This window comes from Nerophis lumbriciformis, linkage group LG23 (genome assembly GCF_033978685.3).
Source record: "Nerophis lumbriciformis linkage group LG23, RoL_Nlum_v2.1, whole genome shotgun sequence".
In the NCBI taxonomy this organism is placed as follows: domain Eukaryota; kingdom Metazoa; phylum Chordata; class Actinopteri; order Syngnathiformes; family Syngnathidae; genus Nerophis; species Nerophis lumbriciformis.
The window spans coordinates 26,363,824-26,385,612 of NC_084570.2; the positions used below are offsets into that span (position 1 = coordinate 26,363,824).

A 21,789-nucleotide genomic window follows, 5' to 3' on the forward strand; every position below is an offset into this window, starting at 1 on the left:
GGTGACAGAGCTTCTCACCCTATTTCTAAGGGAGAGCCCCGCCACCCGGCGAAGGAAGCTCATTTCGGCCACTTGTACCCGTGATCTTGTCCTTTCGGTCATAACCCAAAGTTAATGACCATAAGTGAGAATGGGAACGTAGATCGACCGGTAAATTGAGAGCTTTGCCTTCAGGCTCAGCTCCTTCTTCACCACAACGGATCGATACAGCGTCCGCATTACTGAAGACGCCGCACCGATCCACCTGTCGATCTCACGATCCACTCTTCCCTCACTCGTGAACAAGACTTCGAGGTACTTGAACTCCTCCACTTTGGGCAAGATCTGCTCCCCAACCCGGAGATGGCACTCCACTATTTTCCGGGCGAGAACCATGGACTCAGACTTGGAGGTGTTGATTCCCATCCCAGTCACTTCACACTCGGCTGCAAACCGATCCAGTGAGAACTGAAGATCTTGACCAGATGAAGCCATCAGGACCACATCATCTGCAAAAAGCAGAGACCTAATCTTGCAGCCACCAAACTAGATACCCTCAATGCCATGACTGCGCCTAGAAATTCTGTCCATAAAAATTATGAACAGAATCTGTGACAAAGGGCAGCCTTGGCGGAGTCCAACCCTCACTGGAAACGGGTCCGACTTACTGCCGGAAATGCGGACCAGGCTCTGACACTGATCATACAGGGAGCGGACAGCCACAATCAGACAGTCCGTTACCCAATACCCACTGAGCACTCCCCACAGGACTTACCGGGGTACACGGTCGAATGCCTTCTCCAAGTCCACAAAGCACATATAGACTGGTTGGGCAAACTCCCATGCACCCTCAAGGACCCTGCCGAGTGTATAGAGCTGGTCCACAGTTCCACAACCAGGAAGGAAACCACACTGTTCCTCCTGAATCCGAGGTTCGACTATCCGGCGTAGCCTCGTCTCCAGTACACCCGAATAGACCTTACCGGGAAGGCTGAGGAGTGTGATTCCACGACAGTTGGAACACACCCTCCGGTTCCCGTTCCTAAAGAGAGGAACCATCATCCCGGTCTGCCAATCCAGAGGTACCGCCCCCGATGTCCACGCAATGTTACAGTGTCTTGTCAACCAAGACATCCCCACAGCCTCCAGAGCCTTAAGGAACTCCGGGCGGTTCTCATCCACCGAGGAGCTTTTTAACTACCTCGGCAACCTCAGCCCCAGAAATAGGAGAGCCCACCACAGATTCCCCAGGCACTGCTTCCTCATAGGAAGACGTGTTGGTAAGATTGAGGAGGTCTTCGAAGTATTCCCTCCACCGATCCACAAAATCCGCAGTCGAGGTCAACAGGACACCATCCCCACCATACACGGTGTTGACATTGCACTGCTTCCCCTCCCTGAGGCGGCGGATGGTGGTCCAGAATCGCTTCGAAGCCGTCTGGAAGTGGTTTTCCATGGCTTCCCCAAACTCCTCCCATGTCCGAGTTTTTGCCTCTGCGACCGCTAAAGCCGCATATCGCTTGGCCTGTCGGTACCTGTCTGCTGCTTCCGGAGTCCTATGAGCCAAAAGAACCCGATAGGACTCCTTCTTCAGCTTGACGGCATCCCTCACCGCCGGTGTCCACCAACGGGTTCTAGGATTACCGCCACAACAGGCACCAACCACCTTGCGGCCACAGCTCCAATCGGCCGCCTCGACAATAGAGGTACGGACCATCGTCCACTCGGACTCAATGTCCAGCCCCTCCCTCGTGACATGTTCAAAGTTCTTCCGGAGGCGGGAATTGAAACTCTCTCTGACAGGAGACTCTGCTAGGCGTTCCCAGAAGACCCTCACAATGCGATTGGGCCTGCCAGGTCTGTCCGGCATCCTCCCCCACCATCGCAGCCAAATCACCACCAGGTGGTGATTGGTAGAAAGTTCCGCCCCTCTCTTCACCCGAGTGTCCAAAACATGAGACCCCAAATCCGATGACACAACTACAAAGTCAATCATGGAACTGCGGCCTCGGATGTCCTGGTGCCAAGTGCACATATGGACACCCTTATGTTTGAACATGGTGTTTGTTATGGACAATCTGTGACAAGCACAAAAGTCCAATAACAAAACACTATCACGCTTCTCCAGGTTTCACTGTCGTTGCCAATATGAGTGTTGAAGTCCCCCAGTAGAACGAGGCAATCACCCAGGGGAGCACTCTCCAGTACTCCCTCGAGTGAATCCAAAAATGTTGGATACTCTGAGCTGCCCCTTGGCGCGTAAGCACAAACAACAGTCAGGACCCGTCCCACCACCCGAAAGCAGAGGGAAGCTACCTTCTCGTCCACTGGGTTGAACTCCGAGGTGACGTTCCGCGTCCCAAGAGCTAGCTTATGTAGCCGAGGATCGGACTACCAAGTGCCCTGCCTTCGGGTGCCGCCCAGCTCACATTGCACCCGACCTCTTGGCCCCTGCTATGGGTGGTGAGCCAATTGGAGGGGGTACCCACGTTGCTTCTTCGGGCTGTGGCCGGCGCTCGCCATCGTGCCCCACCTCCGGGCCTGGCTCCAGATAGGGGTCCCGGTGACCCGCGTCCCGGCGAGGGAAATCTGGGTCCTTCGATTGTATTTTTCATAGAGGTCTTTGAGCTGCTCTTTGTCTGATCCCTCACCTAGGACCAGTTTGTCTTGGGAGACCCTACCAGGAGGCATAAACACCCCAGACAACATAACTCCTAGGATCATTGGTACACGCAAACTCCTCTACCACCATCATCCCGCAGCACTTGCTGAGCAAACTGGCCCCCCTTGGATTCAGTACCCCCCTATGCAACTGGCTGCTTGACTTCCTCACAGACGGACCCCAATCTGTGAGAGTGGGCAACAACACCTCCAGTGCCATCTCCCTGAGCACCGGCTCCCCCCAGGGCTGCGTCCTGAGTCCGCTGGTGTTCACGTTGATGACCCATGACTGCTGCGCCAGGTCCACTACTAACCACATTGTGAAGTATGCGGACGACATGACAGTAGTGGGCCTCATCCGTGACAACAACGACATGGATTACAGGGAGGAGGTGAAACATCTGGTTGACTGGTGCAGAACCAACAACCTGGTCCTGAATGTCAACAAGACCAAGGAGATCATCTTTGACTTCAGGAAGCACCAGTCCAACCACGCTCCACTCTACATCAACGGCACAGCGGTGGAGATAGTAAGCAGCACCAAGTTGCTGGGGGTGCAGATAACTGACAATATAACTTGGTCCCTACACACCGGAGCTCTTGTAAAAAGAGCTCAGCAGCGCATGCACTTTTTGCGTCGGATGAAAAGAGCACAGCTCCCTCCCCCCATTCTCACCACATTCTACAGAGGCACTATAGAGAGCCTGCTGACCAACAGCATTTCTGTCTGGACTGGAGGCTGCAATGCCTCAGACTGGAAGTCTCTCCAGAGAGTGGTGAGGATGGCGGAAAAGATCATCAGGACTCCTCTTCCTTCTATCCAGGAGATCGCAAAAAGCCGCTGCCTGACCAGGGCTCAGAAAATCTGCAAAGACTCCTCCCACCCCCACCAAGGACTGTTTTCACTGCTGGACTCTAGAAAGAGGTTCCGCAGCCTCCGAAGCAGAACCTCCAGGTTCTGTAACAGCTTCTTCCCTCAGGCCGCAAGACTCTTGAACGCATCATAATTAAATTATCCCCTCAACTCCCCCCAAAATGGATTAACTCGCTGGAATAAAAAAGACAATATAACATACATCCATAAACGTGGACACGTGAAAAAGTGCAATATAATTATCTGTACAGTAATCTATTTATTTATTTATATTTATTTATATATATTTATTTATTTTATATATATATTTATATATCATTTATATATATTTATTTATTTATATATGCACCTTATTGCTTTTTTATCCTGCACTACCATGAGCTTATGTAACGAAATTTCTGTGACGACCGGGGCGCATGGTGATGCGGGGTTTCGTTCTCCCAGGATGCAACGGACTTCGGACACAGCGTGAAGGTAAAAGAAATGATTTATTTACGGAATAACTCAGAAGAAATAAAGAAAAGGGTGCTCATAGCACATAAGGTAAAAACTAAGGAAGACTAGCGTGGGAGCTAGCGAGTAACAGAGCCTAGCGTGGAAGCTAACAGGTACAGAACAAGAACAAAAGTCGTCTACTGTTGCAAAAAGCAAACTACGAAGCAAGACAGAATGACAGGGAAGGCAGGCTTAAATAATAATGTCAGTGATGACAAACAGGTGCGCGTCGGGAACAAACGCGGCAGGTGAAAATAATAAGCAGCCATGGCAACAAACTCAGGTGTACAAAACAGGCACTCAAGGAGTCCAAAACTAACCAAAAACACAAGTATCTTGAAAACGTAAACAAAAAATATGATCCGGGCAGCGGATCATAACAGTACCCCCCCTTAAGGGACAGATTCCAGATGTCCCCTGGACAAACTAAAATCCCCTCAACTATAACAAAGTTCAAGAGTCAAGGGAGGGTGGAGGGAGGATTTGGCGGAGGGTCGCCAGGCCACGTGTCCCCGAATCCACCGGGGACGAGTCAGGTGGCGTCGGCGAATGGAACGCCGCTGCCGGAGGCGAGGCGGGCGACCACGGAAAGGCCACTTTCGTGGCTGCCGAGAAGGTGGGCGTGGGTGGCGCCAGAAGTTCAGCAGCCGGAGAGTTCTACGACTACGTCTCAGGTGTCGCTGCCGTTTGCGCCACTGGCGTCCACACACTAACCGCCGAGAGCGCCGCCTGCGCAGCCAGACCACTCGAGGTCGCTGAGACGAAGATGAGGGCGAGGAAGGTGGCGGCTGGAAAGGCCCACCGGAGACGAGGAGAGAGCAAACGTCGCCGTGGAAGCAGGCGGAGTCGACGTCGCCGTGGAAGCAGGCGGAGTCGACGTCGCCGTGGAAGCAGGAGGAGTCGACGTCGCCGTGGAAGCAGGAGGAGTCGACGTCGCCGTGGAAGCAGGAGGAGGCATCGTCACCGTGGAAGCAGGCGGCTCGTCTGTCGGCGTTGGCGGAGCCAGAGGCGGAGCAGGCGGCTCGTCTGTCGACGTGGGCGGAGCAGGCGGCTTGTCTCTCGGCGTGGGCGGAGCCAGAGGCGGAGCAGGCGGCTCGTCTGTTGGCGTGGGCGGAGCCAGAGGCGGAGCAGGCGGCTCGTTTGTCGGCGTGGGCGGAGCCAGAGGCGGAGCAGGCGGCTCGTCTGTCGGCGTGGGCGGAGCCAGAGGCGGAGCAGGCGGCTCATCTGTCGGCGTGGGCGGAGCCAGAGGCGGAGCAGGCAGCTCGTCTGTCGGCGTGGGCGGAGCCAAGGGCGAATCAGGCAACGGAGTATCTGCGGGTGGTGGATGTCTCAGCTGGACTGCTGGGTTGGCCGTAGGGGGAATCATCACCTGCAGTGCGGTGAGTATACTTCCCAGCTGTCTCTCCAAAGCGTCAAGGCGGGCGTCTTGGCGTTCCGCCATGGCGTTGACGCAAGCCCCAAGAACGCCAAACTGTTCCTCCTGTTGTCCAAGTTGTCTGGCCTGTTGGTGCAATGCCCTTTTTACTTGGTCGGTCTCTGCGGGGTCTCGTGTGCTTTGCAGCGATGGAGCAGGAGGTGGAGAGGATGGTGTTTGCAGGACCACCAGGGTTGATGGTGGCGTCAGAGTGGCAGGCGTCCGGGCTGTCGTTGTCGTTGCCGTGGAAACAGGTGCTGGTGCGTAAACCAGACTTGGAGTCGGTGCTGGTGTGGGAACCAGACTTGGAGTCGTGTGCTGGTGTGGGAACCAGACTTGGAGTCGGTGCTGGTGTGGGAACCAGACTTGGAGTCGGTGCTGGTGTGAGAACCAGACTTGGAGTCGGTGCTGGTGTGGGAACCAGACTTGGAGTCGGTGCTGGTGCGGGAACCAGACTTGGAGTCGGTGCTGGTGCGGGAACCAGACTTGGAGCAGGTGCTGGGCGTGACTTTGGCGGAGGTGGCCTGGCCGGGGGTTGCGGCTTAGCATGCCGAAGGTCTGGTGGTGGAGGCCGGCATGGAGGTTTGGGCTTGGCTGGGCGCAGCTGTGCCCGCCCACTAGCAAAGCACCCAGTACTAGCCCCCCCCCTCAAGAAGCGGATCCCAGACGCGTCTTGTGCAGTCTGGAACAGTCTTTAGGGGTGGGAGGGAGGAGGTGAGGAGGGGAGTAGGCTCCTCCCCTTTTGATTGTCCAAATTGTCTATTCAGCTCTTCAATAGCATGCGGAGTGTCCTCTGCCGCTTGTGATTGTCCCTCAAGTTTTAGTTCAATCAGTACCTTCCGGTACCACTCATCCACCCAAGCAGGACTGTACTTCTCAAGGGGTGTCTCGGAAGATGACTGGGCTGGAACAGGAAGTGGGGAAGGCAGAGTAGCGCGTGGCACAGCAGACAGAGGAGTGGGTGGAGCTTGATTCTTAGGGGGTGGGGCCAAAGTAATTGGGGGCTGAGCTTGAAAGTCAGAAGGTGAGTGGGACTGACTAGAACTAGAATTAACAAAAATGTCCTGATAGTGTTTAATTGTCAAATTAAAGTCATTAGGAAGTGGCTGACAGTAAGAATTAACGGAATGCAGAAAAATGTCTTTTTCTATGACGTCATCAAAAGTGGACGGGGGCATGTCCTCGGGGGGCGACAACGGAATGACATCATAGCTGCAATCCCAGTGATTGACAGGCCAGTCGGATAACTCTTTGGAAAAGTGATCAGTATAATTACCAAATATTTGAGATGGGGAATCCTGGGCTGCTTGTTGGTGGCTGTGTTCAGGAGGGAAGAATTGCGGGGGTGGCGCGTCTCTGTCGCGAGCTGAAGCAGTTTTGTGCGACTTCCGCCTTCGCTGACGCGTGCGAGCGGGCTGAGAGCGGACCTCCCCGGGCCAGATGGAGTCGATCGGGACCAGAACACCTCCAGGTCCCCATATCATCTCCTCATCTGGATTGCAGCGGAGCGTCCCTGCCTCCATCGCTCGGAGGACCATCCACGCACCTTCTTCATCCACCTCCGTCATGCTCCATGCGAGAGAACTTCTTGCTTGCTTCGTACTGTGACGACCGGGGCGCATGGTGATGCGGGGTTTCGTTCTCCCAGGATGCAACGGACTTCGGACACAGCGTGACGGTAAAAGAAATGATTTATTTACGGAATAACTCAGAAGAAATAAAGAAAAGGGTGCTCATAGCACATAAGGTAAAAACTAAGGAAGACTAGCGTGGGAGCTAGCGAGTAACAGAGCCTAGCGTGGAAGCTAACAGGTACAGAACAAGGACAAAAGTCGTCTACTGTTGCAAAAAGCAAACTACGAAGCAAGACAGAATGACAGGGAAGGCAGGCTTAAATAATAATGTCAGTGATGACAAACAGGTGCGCGTCGGGAACAAACGCGGCAAGTGAAAATAATAAGCAGCCATGGCAACAAACTCAGGTGTACAAAACAGGCACTCAAGGAGTCCAAAACTAACCAAAAACACAAGTATCTTGAAAACGTAAACAAAAAATATGATCCGGGCAGCGGATCATAACAATTTCGTTCTTATCTGTACTGTAAAGATCAAATTTGAATGACAATATAAAGGAAGTCTAAGTCTAAGTCTATATATATATATATATATATATATATATATATATATATATATATATATATATATATATATATATATATAGTATTAATAAGTATTAATGTGGCAGCAAGGTGGTAGAGGGGTTAGTGCGTCTGCCTCACAATACGAAGGTCCTGAGTAGTCTTGGGTTCAATCCCAGGCTCGGGATCTTTCTGTGTGGAGTTTGCATGTTCTCCCCGTGACTGCGTGGGTTCCCTCCGGGTACTCCGGCTTCCTCCCACCTCCAAAGACATGCACCTGGGGATAGGTTGATTGGCAACACTAAATTAGCCTTAGTGTGTGAATGTTGTCTGTCTATCTGTGTTGGCCCTGCGATGAGGTGGCAACTTGTCCAGGGTGTACCCCGCCTTCCGCCCGATTGTAGCTGAGATAGGCTCCAGCGCCCCCCGCGACCCCAAAGGGAATAGGCGGTAGAAAATGGATGGATGGATAGAGGAGGATACCCAGTTGCAATACACTTTTCCACCACTTGTGGCAGTAAAGACAATATCAGACAAACAAAAAAAGTCAGGAGCTAAAATCAGAGAGAAGTTTCTTGAGCGCAAAAAATATGACTAAAGCGGCGAAGCTGTATTTTCATTTGCACTTTTGTTTAATTGACAGTTCATTTAGGAAACATGTATTAGTCTTTATTAATTGAGTTAGAATGTATTTATTTTAGCCCAACATAATTTTGTGTAAATGTATTTTTAATCACTCCGTTTGAGTCCTTTCTTATGCCATATATTTGATTAGTATTCATTTTCTCATCAGCCTGACCTAAGCCTAAGTTTATGTGTTAAATAAATAACAATCTTTGTTATTAACACATGGTTTGTAAGTAGGTTAGATACCATTATTAGATATGATTAAAAGCTTATATTTGAGTGGGGCCCCAGACCCTTGTAGTGGAAAAGTTGGGATCCTGAGGTCAAAAAGGTTAGACTTATTCTGAAGTTTCTCTTGCCTACATTAATATATTAACCTAACTAAGCTAACTAAGAAGTGAGAGCTTGTCAGAAATCTTCCTCAAGCTCTCACTGCACATTACCGCCACCTACAGGACTGGAGGGGTATACCACCCACACTGTTGCTACGACAGACATCTACTATATTCCTTTTATTGGCTGCTATGCTAGGATGTAGCATATCCACCCCAAGCTAGCGTTTCTGTTCCTTGTCCAAAGTTCACTATGCTGTTCTATGTATCTTATATTGTTATATGGCTGGTATTGTTGTGATATTTGCACCACTTCCTAAGAAACGTTCCATGCTAGCATCTAACAAAGAAGACCCCAGTAGTGGCCAAAAACAAAATAAATCATCTTTGACGAGGACACTTGGAAAGCCAAAACCTGAGATGTAAGAGTCTTTCTGACAGTGTTCCTTGTGTTACGATCAGTGTTGGGACTAACGCGTTACAAAGTAACGCCGTTACTTTTGGTGGTAAATAGTAATCTAACACGTTATTTTTTATATTCAGTAACTCAGTTACCGTTACTGCATGATGCATTACTGCGTTATTTTACGTTATTTTTTATGTAGTATCGGCTAGAAACTGAGAAGATCTGAGTGTGTTTTATTGCAGCACTGCGGAAGAGGCGACAAGAAAGAGGGGCGCCGCGCGCTGTTTGTGTGTAAATGTGTGTTTGTGTGGGAGGGGGCGTGTCTGTGTTTACTAACAAGACATCATGGTGAAGCCCGAAGCCGAGTTTCTTAACATGGAGATATTCTCACTACTTTTCTTTTGTCGACCACAAAGAAAAGAACATTTTAGTTAAATATAAGTTGTGTCTTGGATCAAATATCCTATCCTAGCAATTCAAATCTGCTGATACAGCTACAAAAGCAACATGCTTCGACGAAGCTAGTAAAGAGAGACACACTTCACCTGCTAAGCAACAGCGGCTGGATTTTAACGAGGCAATGCGCACTGAAGGTACACACTCTGTCAATTCTCTTATATACTGTTGCTCTTTCATTCTAGACTTCTAGAGTGTTTGATTATCACATCACTCTAAATTTATAGACTATAAAGTTCACAAACATAAAGAGGTGGGCCAGGCCAATCTTTCCTTATCTCTAAACTAAAACTGGGGAAATGTGTATAGTGTTCTGGGCTTCAGACATGATTTTATTTCAGAATTCCTTGAGATAAAAAAACGCCTGGTTAGGCTTTGTGTATGTAGTGTGTGCCTTCCTTGGTTTACAGCTATGTTGTTATTATGCTGTTTGTTACGTATGTATGTTATGTTGCAACTATTTAAAATAGTTTTGTCATTTTGTTCTGGCCTGAAACAAATCGGCCCTTTGAAACATATCTTTGTCTTTGTGTTGTATGTAGACCACATTGCTTAGCAGAGTTCAGTGATGCAAATGCATGTCAAGTTGATCAACAGATTGTATTATTCTTCAGTACAATAACAGTACTGAAATTAAGGCTAAAAGGGCATTAAATGGGGCCTTAAAAAAATAAAAAAAATAAATATATATATATATATAAGTAACTAAATAGTTACTTTTCACAGTAACGCATTACTTTTTGGTGTAAGTAACTGAGTTAGTAACTGAGTTACTTTTGAAATAAAGAAACTAGTATCTGTAACTAGGTACTGGTTTTCAGTAACTAACCCAACACTGGTTACGATGTTATCCGTCAAAACACACACGCACAAATGTCTACTTCCTGATGTCATACAGATAATAGTGTATCAACCAATCGTTGAAGTGAACCTACAGCAACAAACAAATACAACGCTGAACACGCTTTTTGACGATGTTTAAATCAATGTTGGGTTCCGACGTTGATTTGACCTTTGAAATGTGGTCATTTCCCAACCAATATTCTACAACACAAATACAACGTTGAAACAACATGCTTTTTGACGACGCTAAATCAATGTTGGGTTCTGACATTGATTTGACCATTGACATTTTGTCATGTCCCAACCAATATTCTACAACACAAATCCAACATTGAAACAACTTGCTTTTTGACGACGTTTATTTAATGTCAGGTTGTGACGTTGATTTGACCATTGAAATGTGGTCATTTCCCAACCAATATTCTACAACATAAATACAACGTTGATGCTTTTTGACGTTGATGCAATGTCAGTTTGTGACGTTGATTTGACCTTTGAATTTTGGTCATTTCCCAACCAATATTCTACAACATAAATACAACGTTGAAACAATGTGCTTTTTGATGACGTTTATTCAATAACAGGTTCTGATGTGCATTTGACCATTGAATTTTGGTAATTTCCCAACCAATATTCTACAACACAAATACAACGTTGAAACAAAATGCTTTTTGATGACGTTAAATCAATGTTGGGTTCTGACTTTAATTTGACCTTTGAAATTTAGTCATTTCCCAACCAATATTCTGCAACAAAAATACAACGTTGAAACAACATGATTTTTAACGTTTATGCAATGTCAGATTGTGACGTTGACTTGATCATTGAAATTTGGTTATTTCCCAACCAATATTCTACAACAAAAAAATAAAGAGGGAAAGATGAATGCAGCAATGTGCAGAAACATCCTGGATAAAAAACAACACTTCTTATCTAACCTGAATGAGCTTGAGAGGTGCTGCAAAGAGGAATGGGCCAAACTGCTCAAAGATAGGTGAGCCAAGCTTGTGGCATCGTATTCAAAAAGACTTGAGGCTGTAATTGCTGCCAAAGGTGCATCAAGAAAGTATTTACAAAATGATAACTATATATATATATATATATATATCTTTATATATATATATATATATCTTTTTTCTTTTTTTTGATAACATTGTCATTATGGAGTAAAGTCTGTAGAATGTTGAGGACAAAAATGAATGTATTCCATTTTGGAATATGGCTGTAACATAACAACATGTGGAAAAAGTGAAACGCTGTGAATACTTTCCAAATGGTCTGTATTTCCTGCACAGCCCGTTAATCCCACCACCTGTCCTCAAATAAAATATAGCTCACCAAAATAAAATGATTATTATTATTTTGGTGAGCTATATTTTATTTGAGGATAGGTCAACTATGCTGCACTGTATTGTATTCATAAATGAAAAACACCATTGGAAGTGTGTTGAAACTTATTTATTCAGTAAAAAAAATGTGGAGAGGAGTAATGAAAACAAGTAATGGCGACAAGTACACGCAATAATAAAATAAAAAAAAAAGCACTGTCAAAAACAGAACCTTTTAGAAAAAGTCTACCCTTGACCTTACTCGGTTTACTGGCTCAACTCAAAAGATGCGCAGCACCATTTTTTTCATCAAAAAAAAAAGAAGAACAATAAATCCCCACAGCACTTTTTGGATATATAGTGTATGTAAATAGTTTCTAAAAATAAAATAAAACAGCACTCACATACCCCCACTCATCACACATTTACCATTTCTACTCAACAACACAACATGCTTTGTGGACAGAAGTGTACTTTTGGCAGTTTTTGTACACACTTTACTCAATTATTCTGGATTTTGAGACTAGTAAAGCCATTTTTGTGTCATGGGTCATTGTCCCAGCAGGCAAAAGACATTGAAACAACATTGAGAAATTGTTGAATTAGGTCCTGACCTTGAGCAACTTAAACATAACGTTGAAATAACGTGCTTTTTGAGGATGTTTATTCAATTTCGTTGATTTGACCATTGAAATTTGGTGATTTCCCAACCAATATTCTACAACACAAACACAACGTTGAAACAACATGCTTTTTGACAACGTTTAATCAATGTCAGGTTCTGACGTTGATTTGACCAATGAAACTTGGTCATTTTCCAACCAATATTTTACAACACAAATACAACGTTGAAACAACATGCTTTTAGACAACGTTTAATCAATGTTGGGTTCTGACGTTTTGACATTGAAATTTTGGTCATTTCCCAACCAATATTCTACAACACAAATACAAAATTGCAACAACATACTTTTTGACGTTTATTTAATGTCAGGTTGTGATGTTGATTTGACCATTGAAATTTAGTCATTTCCCAACCGATTTTCTACAACACAAATACAACGTTGAAACAAGGTGCTTTTTTATGTTTATTCAATGTCAGATTTTGACGTTAATTTGACAATTGAAATTTGGTCATTTCCCAACCAATATTCTACAACACAAAAACAATGTTAAAACAACATGCTTTTTGACGACGTTTAATCAATGTTAGGTTCTGACGTTGATTTGACCATTGAAACTTGGTCATTTCCCAACCAATATTCTACAACACAAATACAACGTTGAAACATGCTCTTTAACAACGTTTAATGAATGTTGGGTTTTGGCGTTGATTTGACCATTGAAAATTGCTTATTTCTCTACCAATATTCTACAACACAAATACAATGTTGAAACAACATGCTTTTTGACAACGTTAAATCAACGTTGGGTTTTCAGACGTTGATTTGACCATTGAAATTTGGTCATTTCCCAACCGACAACATTGTCTCAATTTACAAATGCAACTATTTTGCAACGTTGTTTGTATGTACTGTATAATCAACGTTGTATCAATGTCTTGTGTCTGCCGAGGTGTGTATGATTTTTGAAGAATATTTCTGATTTCACTCCAAATGTCCTCTATAGTGTCAAAGGTCACAGTTTTACAGAGCCCTTGGTTTGAATTCATCTGGAAGCAATATGTTTAATTAAATATACATGCAATGCTAAAATAAGAGAAGCCTTATCAAGTACCGTATTTTTAGAACAATAAGGCACACCGGATTATGAGGCTCACTGTCGATAAGTAGGTCTATTCAGGTCTATTTTCATAAATAAGGCGCATTTAAGGGGTCATATTATGATTTGTTTTGTCACATTTAAAAGACTTCCTTGTGGTCTCCATAACATGTAATGGTGGTCCTTTGGTCCAAATGTTGCATATATTATGTTTTACAGACCATCTTTAAGTCTCCTAATAGGTGCCGTAATGCTGCGACAATGCGTCAAGCGGTGCGACTTCGTAGCTTACCAAAGTCGTATTAAAACATTTTGACAGGTTTTTTGTAATGTTCTATATTCTCAATGAAACATCAATGTTTTGGTGTTGCTTGCTTACGTGTTCTTGCTGGCGTCATTTATTTAACAGGCGCCAGTCACCCTGCAGTCCACACGTATCTCTTATGTTTGACTGCCATCTACTGGTCACACTACACAATGCACCTAATGAAATAGGTTCCAAGCCGGTAAGCACAACCAGAATTAATACCTACATTAGGCGCACCGAGTTATAAGGCGTACTGTCCATTTTTGAGAAAATGAAAGGATTTTAAGTGCACCTTATAGTTCGAAAAATATGGTACTGCAGAATGATCCTTATGGAATCATCATAATAAGATGCGAATATAAGACCCATGTTAAGCCTGCTGATGTCTCGCTAGTGTGCACTGATGGTGATCCTACTTCTTTGACTTCCTTGCCAGCGCCCTCTTCAGGGCAGGGTCCTTCTGGTTCTGGGTGGTGTCCTGGTGAGGGTGACTCCGGGTTGTCTTTGACTCATAAAGCTGCTTGAGGCTGAGCGTTTGATGCTCCTTGGCAGTGCCGCGCTGGGCCTGGCGCAGGAGACGCTTCATGGTCCTCACCTTCTCCCTCAGGTGGCCGTTGGCCTTCTCCAAGTAGCGCACGTTCTGAGAGAGCGTCCTCACCTTCTCCTCCTCCTCGAACAGAGCCTTCTGCACCGCCGAGCACAACAGCTGTGGGGAGAGCAGTAAATGGAGTCAAGGTATGTTAACATGACGCTTGTCAGTTGAGTTGATGAGCCACAAAATGCTAATTAATGAACATTGTGCAACATGGCTCCATAGAGACCTCGCAGTTTTGGATTTAATCCCTCACTAGTACTGAGTGATGTTTCTTATTGGGATTTTTGTGTGCATATTTTGGGCTCTTAACAATTCGATCCGATTTCGATTCCTGGTGTGACGATTTGATTCAGACTCGATTCTTGATTCAAACCGATTCTCACATGTATTATTGTGTGAATGTCCAAGCATTCTACACCAAAATATATTCTATATATTATTATTCCGCCACAAAAGTGTGGCGCGCTCCAAAGCCCACAGTTTTTATCCGATCAGAACAGATCAAGTATCAAAACGTTTGGCTCGACCGGGAATCGCGAGCTCCTCCAAAAATTGTTGAAAAGGTATCCCAGGTTACCCAGAATTCCTAGTTTCCCGGGTCATTTTGCCCATTGAAAATGAATGGGCCAATTTTCAAACATGCACAATTTCCACACCCGATTCAATCCACACACTCCACTCACCTTGGACAATCAAAGTGAGTGGCCCCCCACAGAAGGAGAAGTGGAAGAAGAAGAAGAAGAAGTGGAAGAAGAAGAAGAAGAAGTGAAAGAAGAAGAGTGGAACAAAGAGGTAAATGAAGAAGTAAATGAAGAAGCAAATACGAAGAAGAATTAAATGCAGAAGAACAAGGAACAGATACTGAAGAAGAAGAAGAAGAAGAAAAAGAGACAGAAGAAGAAGAAGAAATAGATACCGAAGAAGAAGAAAAGGATACAGAAGAAGAAAAGGCTACAGAAGAAGAAAAAAAGGATATAGAAGAAGAAGGAAAAGATACAGAGGAAGAAGACGGAAAAGATACAGAAGAAGAAGAAGAAAAGGACACAAAAGAAGAAAAGGACACAGAGGAGGAGAAGACCGGGGCCACAGGGGGACCTGGCCGTCCCCACTTCCCGCGGCGAGGAGGCGAGGCCGGCAGTCCAACAGCGAGGCAGGGCACGCCGGAGCCCGCTCCAAGATGGCGGCAAGGAGGGGTGGCCGGCAGTCCAACAGCGAGGCAGGGCACACTGGGGCCCACTCCAAGATGGCGGCGAGGACGCGTGGACGACGAGCGAGCAGCGAGGCGGGGCGGTGCCGGGAGCAACGCCGCAATCAGTACAATCGCTCAGCTGGGCACAATTTAAAGGGGAACATTATCACCAGACCTATGTAAGCGTCAATATATACCTTGATGTTGCAGAAAAAAGACCATATATCTTATTAACCGATTTTCGAACTCTAAATGGATGAATTTTGGCGAATTAAACGCTTTTCTATTATTCGCTCTCGGAGCGATGACGTCACAACGTGACGTCACATCGGGAAGCAATCCGCCATTTTCTCAAACACCGAGTCAAGTCAGCTCTGTTACTTTCCGTTTTTTCGACTGTTTTCCGTACCTTGGAGACATCATGCCTCGTCAGTGTGTTGTCGGAGGGTGTAACAACACGAACAGGGACGGATTCAAGTTGCACCAGTGGCCCAAAGATGCAAAAGTGACAAGAAATTGGACGTTTGTTCCGCACACTTTACAGACGAAAGCTATGCTACGACAGAGATGGCAAGAATGTGTGGATATCCTGCGACACTCAAAGCAGATGCATTTCCAACGATAAAGTCAAAGAAATCTGCCGCCAGACCCCCATTGAATCTGCCGGAGTGTGTGAGCAATTCAGGGACAAAAGACCTCGGTAGCACGGCAAGCAATGGCGGCAGTTTGTTCCCGCAGACGAGCGAGCTAAACCCCCTGGATGTCTTGGCTCACACCGTCCCTTATGCCACCGAAGATGATCAAGAGAAGAATATCGACTTAACTAGCTTCCCTGGCCTGCTGACATCAACTCCAAAACTGGACAGATCAGCTTTCAGGAAAAGAGAGCGGATGAGGGTATGTCTACAGAATATATTAATTGATGAAAATTGGGCTGTCTGCACTCTCAGAGTGCATGTTGTTGCCAAATGTATTTCATATGCTGTAAACCTAGTTCATAGTTGTTAGTTTCCTTTAATGCCAAACAAACACATACCAATCGTTGGTTAGAAGGCGATCGCCGAATTCGTCCTGGCTTTCTCCCGTGTCGCTGGCTGTCGTGTTGTTTTCGTCGGTTTCGCTTGCATACGCTTCAAACCGATATGGCTCAATAGCTTCAGTTTCTTCTTCAATTTTGTTTTTGCTACCTGCCTCCACACTACAACCATCCGTTCCAATACATGCGTAATCTGTTGAATCGCTTAAGCCGCTGAAATCCGAGTCTGAATCCGAGCTAATGTCGCTATAGCTTGCTGTTCTATGCGACATGTTTGTTTGTGTTGGCATCACTATGTGACGTCACAGGAAAATGGACGGGTGTATAAAACGATGGTTAAAATCAGGCACTTTGAAGCTTTTTTTAGGGATATTGCGTGATGGGTAAAAATGTGAAAAAAACTTCGAAAAATAAAATAATGGGAACTGATTTTTAATGGTTTTAACCCTTCTGAAATTGTGATAATGTTCCCCTTTAAATATCCTCTTGCACTGTATAAAAGGGCGTCAGCTGTAAACGTCAGGGGGAGAGACGGAAAGAGAAACCGGAGCCAAGAGAAAGAGACCGAGAGCCCAAGGGAGACGAAGACTCGCGCGGCTGAAAAGCAAGCGGAAGAGCGAGCAGGTGGAACCGGAGCTGAAAAGCGCCCGGCGAAAGGAGACGCAGATTTATTGAAATAATAAAGAAGTCTAAACCTGCTCGACAATGTCCTTCCTTGATGGTCCTGAGAACTCGGACGATGGCACGGGTCGTTTACACACACCTAACCTTATCCGTGTCCACACACAACAATGCCACCGTTTAAGACCCCCGGACCCCTCCGTCCGCTGGCGCAACACGATCTCGTACGCATGCACAGAAAATGCGCACGTCATAGTCAACTCCAGTGTTGCTTTGTGTGCAAGTTCTTAAATGTAACTTATCTGACCAATATCCAGTGTTGTGGTATTTCAATGAACTGGAACCCAGTGTGCTGTGGGGCCCTATTGTAGTGAATCACACCTGAGACATCATAAATTAAATCTTTATTAGACACGTAAACAATGTGATAAAGAACATTTAACATGAATCAATCTCGGGATCTAAATATCTGGTCAAGACACTTTTCACTGTTTTGCCTTTGCCTTCATTGTCCATTCGCTTTTGGTGACTTTATATACTCTGGACCTAGACGTTGAGTCCGCGACATACATGGCGGACAATAACTGATACAGTATGCTTTGCCAGTCCAAATGCATTCGCCGTTTTCCTCGACGGCCAGGCAATACAAAGCACACGCTACCTTTTTTTTTACCACATCCATGGGAGCTCGCATTCTCCTTGTCTCTACTTTGACAAATGGACAAAGTTTTTCGCTGATATTCGAAAGTTCTCTTGCCGTCTAAAAATGTTTTATCCCAAATAGCTGCAATCGCTTTCTTTTAAGGTATTCATGTGTGATTTCCACAAGTATATTTCCAGTGGTTAGCTCCGAGCTTTATTATGAAGCTGGCTGTGTCGTGTTCTTTCTGACGTCACTTCCTGTGTGGGGCGAGGTCTCTCTGGCGTCACTTCCTCTCTGAACTCACTTTGTAAACGATCAATGAGTCCATACAAAGCTAAGTGCCGGAGATTCAAGAATTACACGGCTTATTTACCGGTGTAAAAATTTGTCCGAGGAGGGGGACCTTAAACGCTGGTTTAGTGTGGCTGAAACGGCGCTTAGGCTAAATAATTATTCGTTTAAGGGGTTAGACGACTTAGTGGAGACATGGCCTAAATCGAGAGCTTTGCCTTCTGGCTCAGCTCCCTCTTCACCACAACAGTGACTGCATCACTGCTGATGCTGCACCGATCTGTCTGTCAATCTTGCGTTCCATTCTTCCCTCATTGGTGAACAAGACCCTGAGACACTTGGACTCCTCCACTAGAGGCAGAACATCACTCCGAACCCGGGGGTTTGCAGTTTCACCCTTTTCCGACTGAGAACCATGGCCTCAGATTTCAAGGTCCTCATCCCATCTTCAAATCCACAAAACACATGTGGACGAACAAAATTGATAATAGATAATGATAACATACATGTTGCAAAAACTGTCAATGAAATGTACGTGCAAATGAAAATACAGCTTCACCACTTTAGTCATAATTTTTGCGCTCAAGAAACTTTTCAACGACTTATACTCCAGACTTTGTTTGATATTGACATTACTGCCGCAAGTGGTGGAGAAGTGTTTTACAGGTGAGTACAACTGTGGCCCATACGGACCACAGCTGAGAAACAAATGTGTTTGGCGGCCCTTTAGGGGGCGCTCTTGACCCAACAATGGCCCTATTGTTAAGAAACACTGCAGTAGATCATATAAGCAATAATCATGTGACTAATTGACTAACGGAAAAAATAATTACTGACTAGTCTACTTTTGAAATAATTGTTAGGTGCAGCCCGAGTTGAAAACCACTTGCAGTCTTCCAACTCATTTGTATCGGAGGTACATGCAACTCTCCTTCTCCGGGCAAAGCTCTGTTGTTTTGTAACAAAAGTGTTGCATTTGACTTTAGCTGATGCAAATGACACTGGTGCTGTGGTTTGGGTATTTCAATAAAGTTGACCAAATAAAGAAAATACTTCCCCCAGCTGGCTTTTTCATTCTAGAAAACCAGCAGCCAGAAGCACCTACTACTACAACCATCACGTACCAGCCAATAGACAAATACCAAGATACAAAACCCAAAACCAGCGAAGTTGGCACGTTGTGTAAATGGCAAATAAAAACAGAATACAATGATTTGCAAATCCTTTTCAACCTATATTCAATTGAATAGACTGCAAAGACAATATATTTAATGTTCGAACTGAGAAACGTGTTTTGTTTTTTTCAAATAATCATTAACTTCGAATGAGGTGGCGACTTGTCCAGGGTGTACTCCGCCTTCCGCCCGAATGCAGCTGAGATAGGCTCCAGCACCCCCCGCGACCCCAAAAGGGACAAGCGGTAGAAAATGGATGGATGGATTAACTTAGAATTTAATGGCAGAAACACATTGCAAAAAAAAGTTGGCACAGGGGCATTTTTACCACTGTGTTATATGGCCTTTCCTTTTAACAACACTCAGTAAACGTTTGGGAATTGTGGAGACCAATTTTTGAAGCTTTTCAGGTGGACTTATTTCCCATTCTTGCTTTGATGTACAGCTTAAGTTGTTCAACAGTCCGGGGTCTCCGTTGTTGTATTTTAGGCTTCATATTGCGCCACACATTTTCAATGGGAGACAGCTCTAGACTACAGGCAGGTCAGTCTAGTACCCGCACTCTTTTACTACGAAGCCATGCTATTGTAACACGTGGCTTGGCATTGTCTTGCTGAAATAAGCAGGGGCGTCCATGATAACGTTGCTTGGATGGCAATATATGTTGCTCCAAAACCTGTATGTACCTTTCAGCATTAATGGTGCCTTCACAGATGTGTAAGTTACCCATGCCTTGGGCACTAATACACCCCCATACCATCACAGATGCTGGCTTTAGAACTTTGCGCCTATAACAATCCAGATGATTCATATCCTCTTTGGTCCAGAGGACACGACGTCCACAATTTCCAAAAATATTTTGAAATGTGGACTCGTCAGACCGCAGAACACTGTTCCACTTTGCATCAGTCCATCTTAGATGAGCTCGGGCCCAGCGAAGCCGGCGGCATTTCTGGGTGTTGTTGATGAATGGCTTTTGGGATGGTGTCCTGCTGGCCCCACTATGGACTGGACTCTTACTATTATGTTGGATCCACTATGGACTGGACTCTCACAATGTTATGTCAGACCCACTTGACATCCATTGCATTCGGTCTCCCCTAGAGAGAGAGGGGGGGGGGGGGGTTACCCACATATGCGGTCCTCTCCAAGGTTTCTCATAGTCATTCACATCGACGTCCCACTGGGGTGAGTTTTTCCTTGCCCTTATGTGGGCTTTGTACCGAGGATGTCGTTGTGGCTTGTGCAGCCCTTTGAGACACTTGTGATTTAGGGATATATAAATAAATATTGATTGATTGATTGATTGATATTTGCTTTGCATAGTAGAGTTTTAACTTGCACTTACAGATGTAGCGACAAACTGTAGTTACTGACAGTGGTTTTCTGAAGTGTTCCTGAACCCATGTGGTGATATCCTTTACACACTGGTGTCGCTTTTTGATGCAGTACCGCCAGAGGGATCGAAGGTCCGTAATATCATCGCTTACGTTCAGTGATTTCTCCAGATTCTCTGAAACTTTTGATGATATTACTGACCGTAGATGGTGAAATCACTAAATTCCTTGCAATAGTTTGTTGGGAAATATTGTTCTTAAACTGTACAACAATTTGCTCACGCCTTTGTTCACAAAGTGGTGATCCTCGCCCCATCCTTGTTTGTGAATGACTGAGCATTTCATGGAAGCTGCTTTTGTACCCAATCATGGCACCCACCTGTTCCCAATAAACCTGTTCACCTGTGGGATGTTCCAAATAAGTGTTTGATGAGCGTTCCTCAACTTTCTCATTCTTTTTCCCCCACTTGTGCCAGCTTTTTTGAAACACGTTGCAGGCATCAAATTCCAAATGAGCTAATATTTGCAAAAAATAACAATGTTTTCCAGTTTGAACGTTAAGTATCTTGTCTTTGCAGTCTACATTAATCAATTGAATATAGGTTAAAAAGGATTTGCAAATCATTGTATTGTGTTTTTATTTACGATTTACACAACGTGCCAACTTCACTGGTTTTGGGTTTTGTAGATTTGAATACCAAAAAGTAATAAAATTGCTTGCTTATTATCTGATTTCATTTATTGCCGTTGGGACACTTAATTGATGTTGCATGTCATCGTCACAGTTCTTGGATCAGAACAATATGTACACGGCTTAAAGTCTTTTCTACGTAGGAATATGCATGTTAGAAGTTATGTTGAGGGGAAACACATGTCTCCGACTTAAGCGACAAACTTAAGCGCGAGCACAATGACTGAAGCCATAATCTTTGCAACACAAGAGCAGCAATTGGTTTACCCTGTGTGTGTTTGGTGTATACCACAGTTTGATCTCGAGGTGAGGCCAGTCATTGTTGTCATTTTGACCTGATACATGAACCAAGTTTTTGTGTTTTGGGGGGGAGCTTATATCTCGAGAAACTGCCACAGAGCTCTAAATATCACTCGGTAATTACAATCACAGAACAGCCAGATGCCAATTTTGGTGTTATTAACGGAAATCCTAACTGTGTTTATAATTCTCTTTTTCCTGTGGTTTTGCTTTCACGGGAAGTCAGCAAGTGATTGAAAACAGACAGAAGACCAAAATGAGAGGGACTGGGCCAAATGTTTGTGCTTATTGCTGGGAAAGAAGCAGTGGTGAGTGAGTGGAAACCATAA

The 21,789-nt window shown here is 45.2% G+C and overlaps 1 protein-coding gene across 1 annotated transcript in view; it reads right to left on the reverse strand.

Annotated features, from left to right (window-relative positions):
- Positions 1-11,677: 11,677 nt before the first annotated feature.
- ccdc3b (coiled-coil domain containing 3b) overlaps positions 11,678-21,789 on the reverse strand; it is a 52,001-nt gene continuing 41,889 nt past the window's right edge. The window contains exon 3 of the mRNA XM_061984889.1: positions 11,678-14,288. Coding sequence (XP_061840873.1) covers positions 13,995-14,288 — 294 coding nt within the window. The 3' untranslated portion in view covers positions 11,678-13,994. The remainder of the gene's footprint in view (positions 14,289-21,789) is intronic.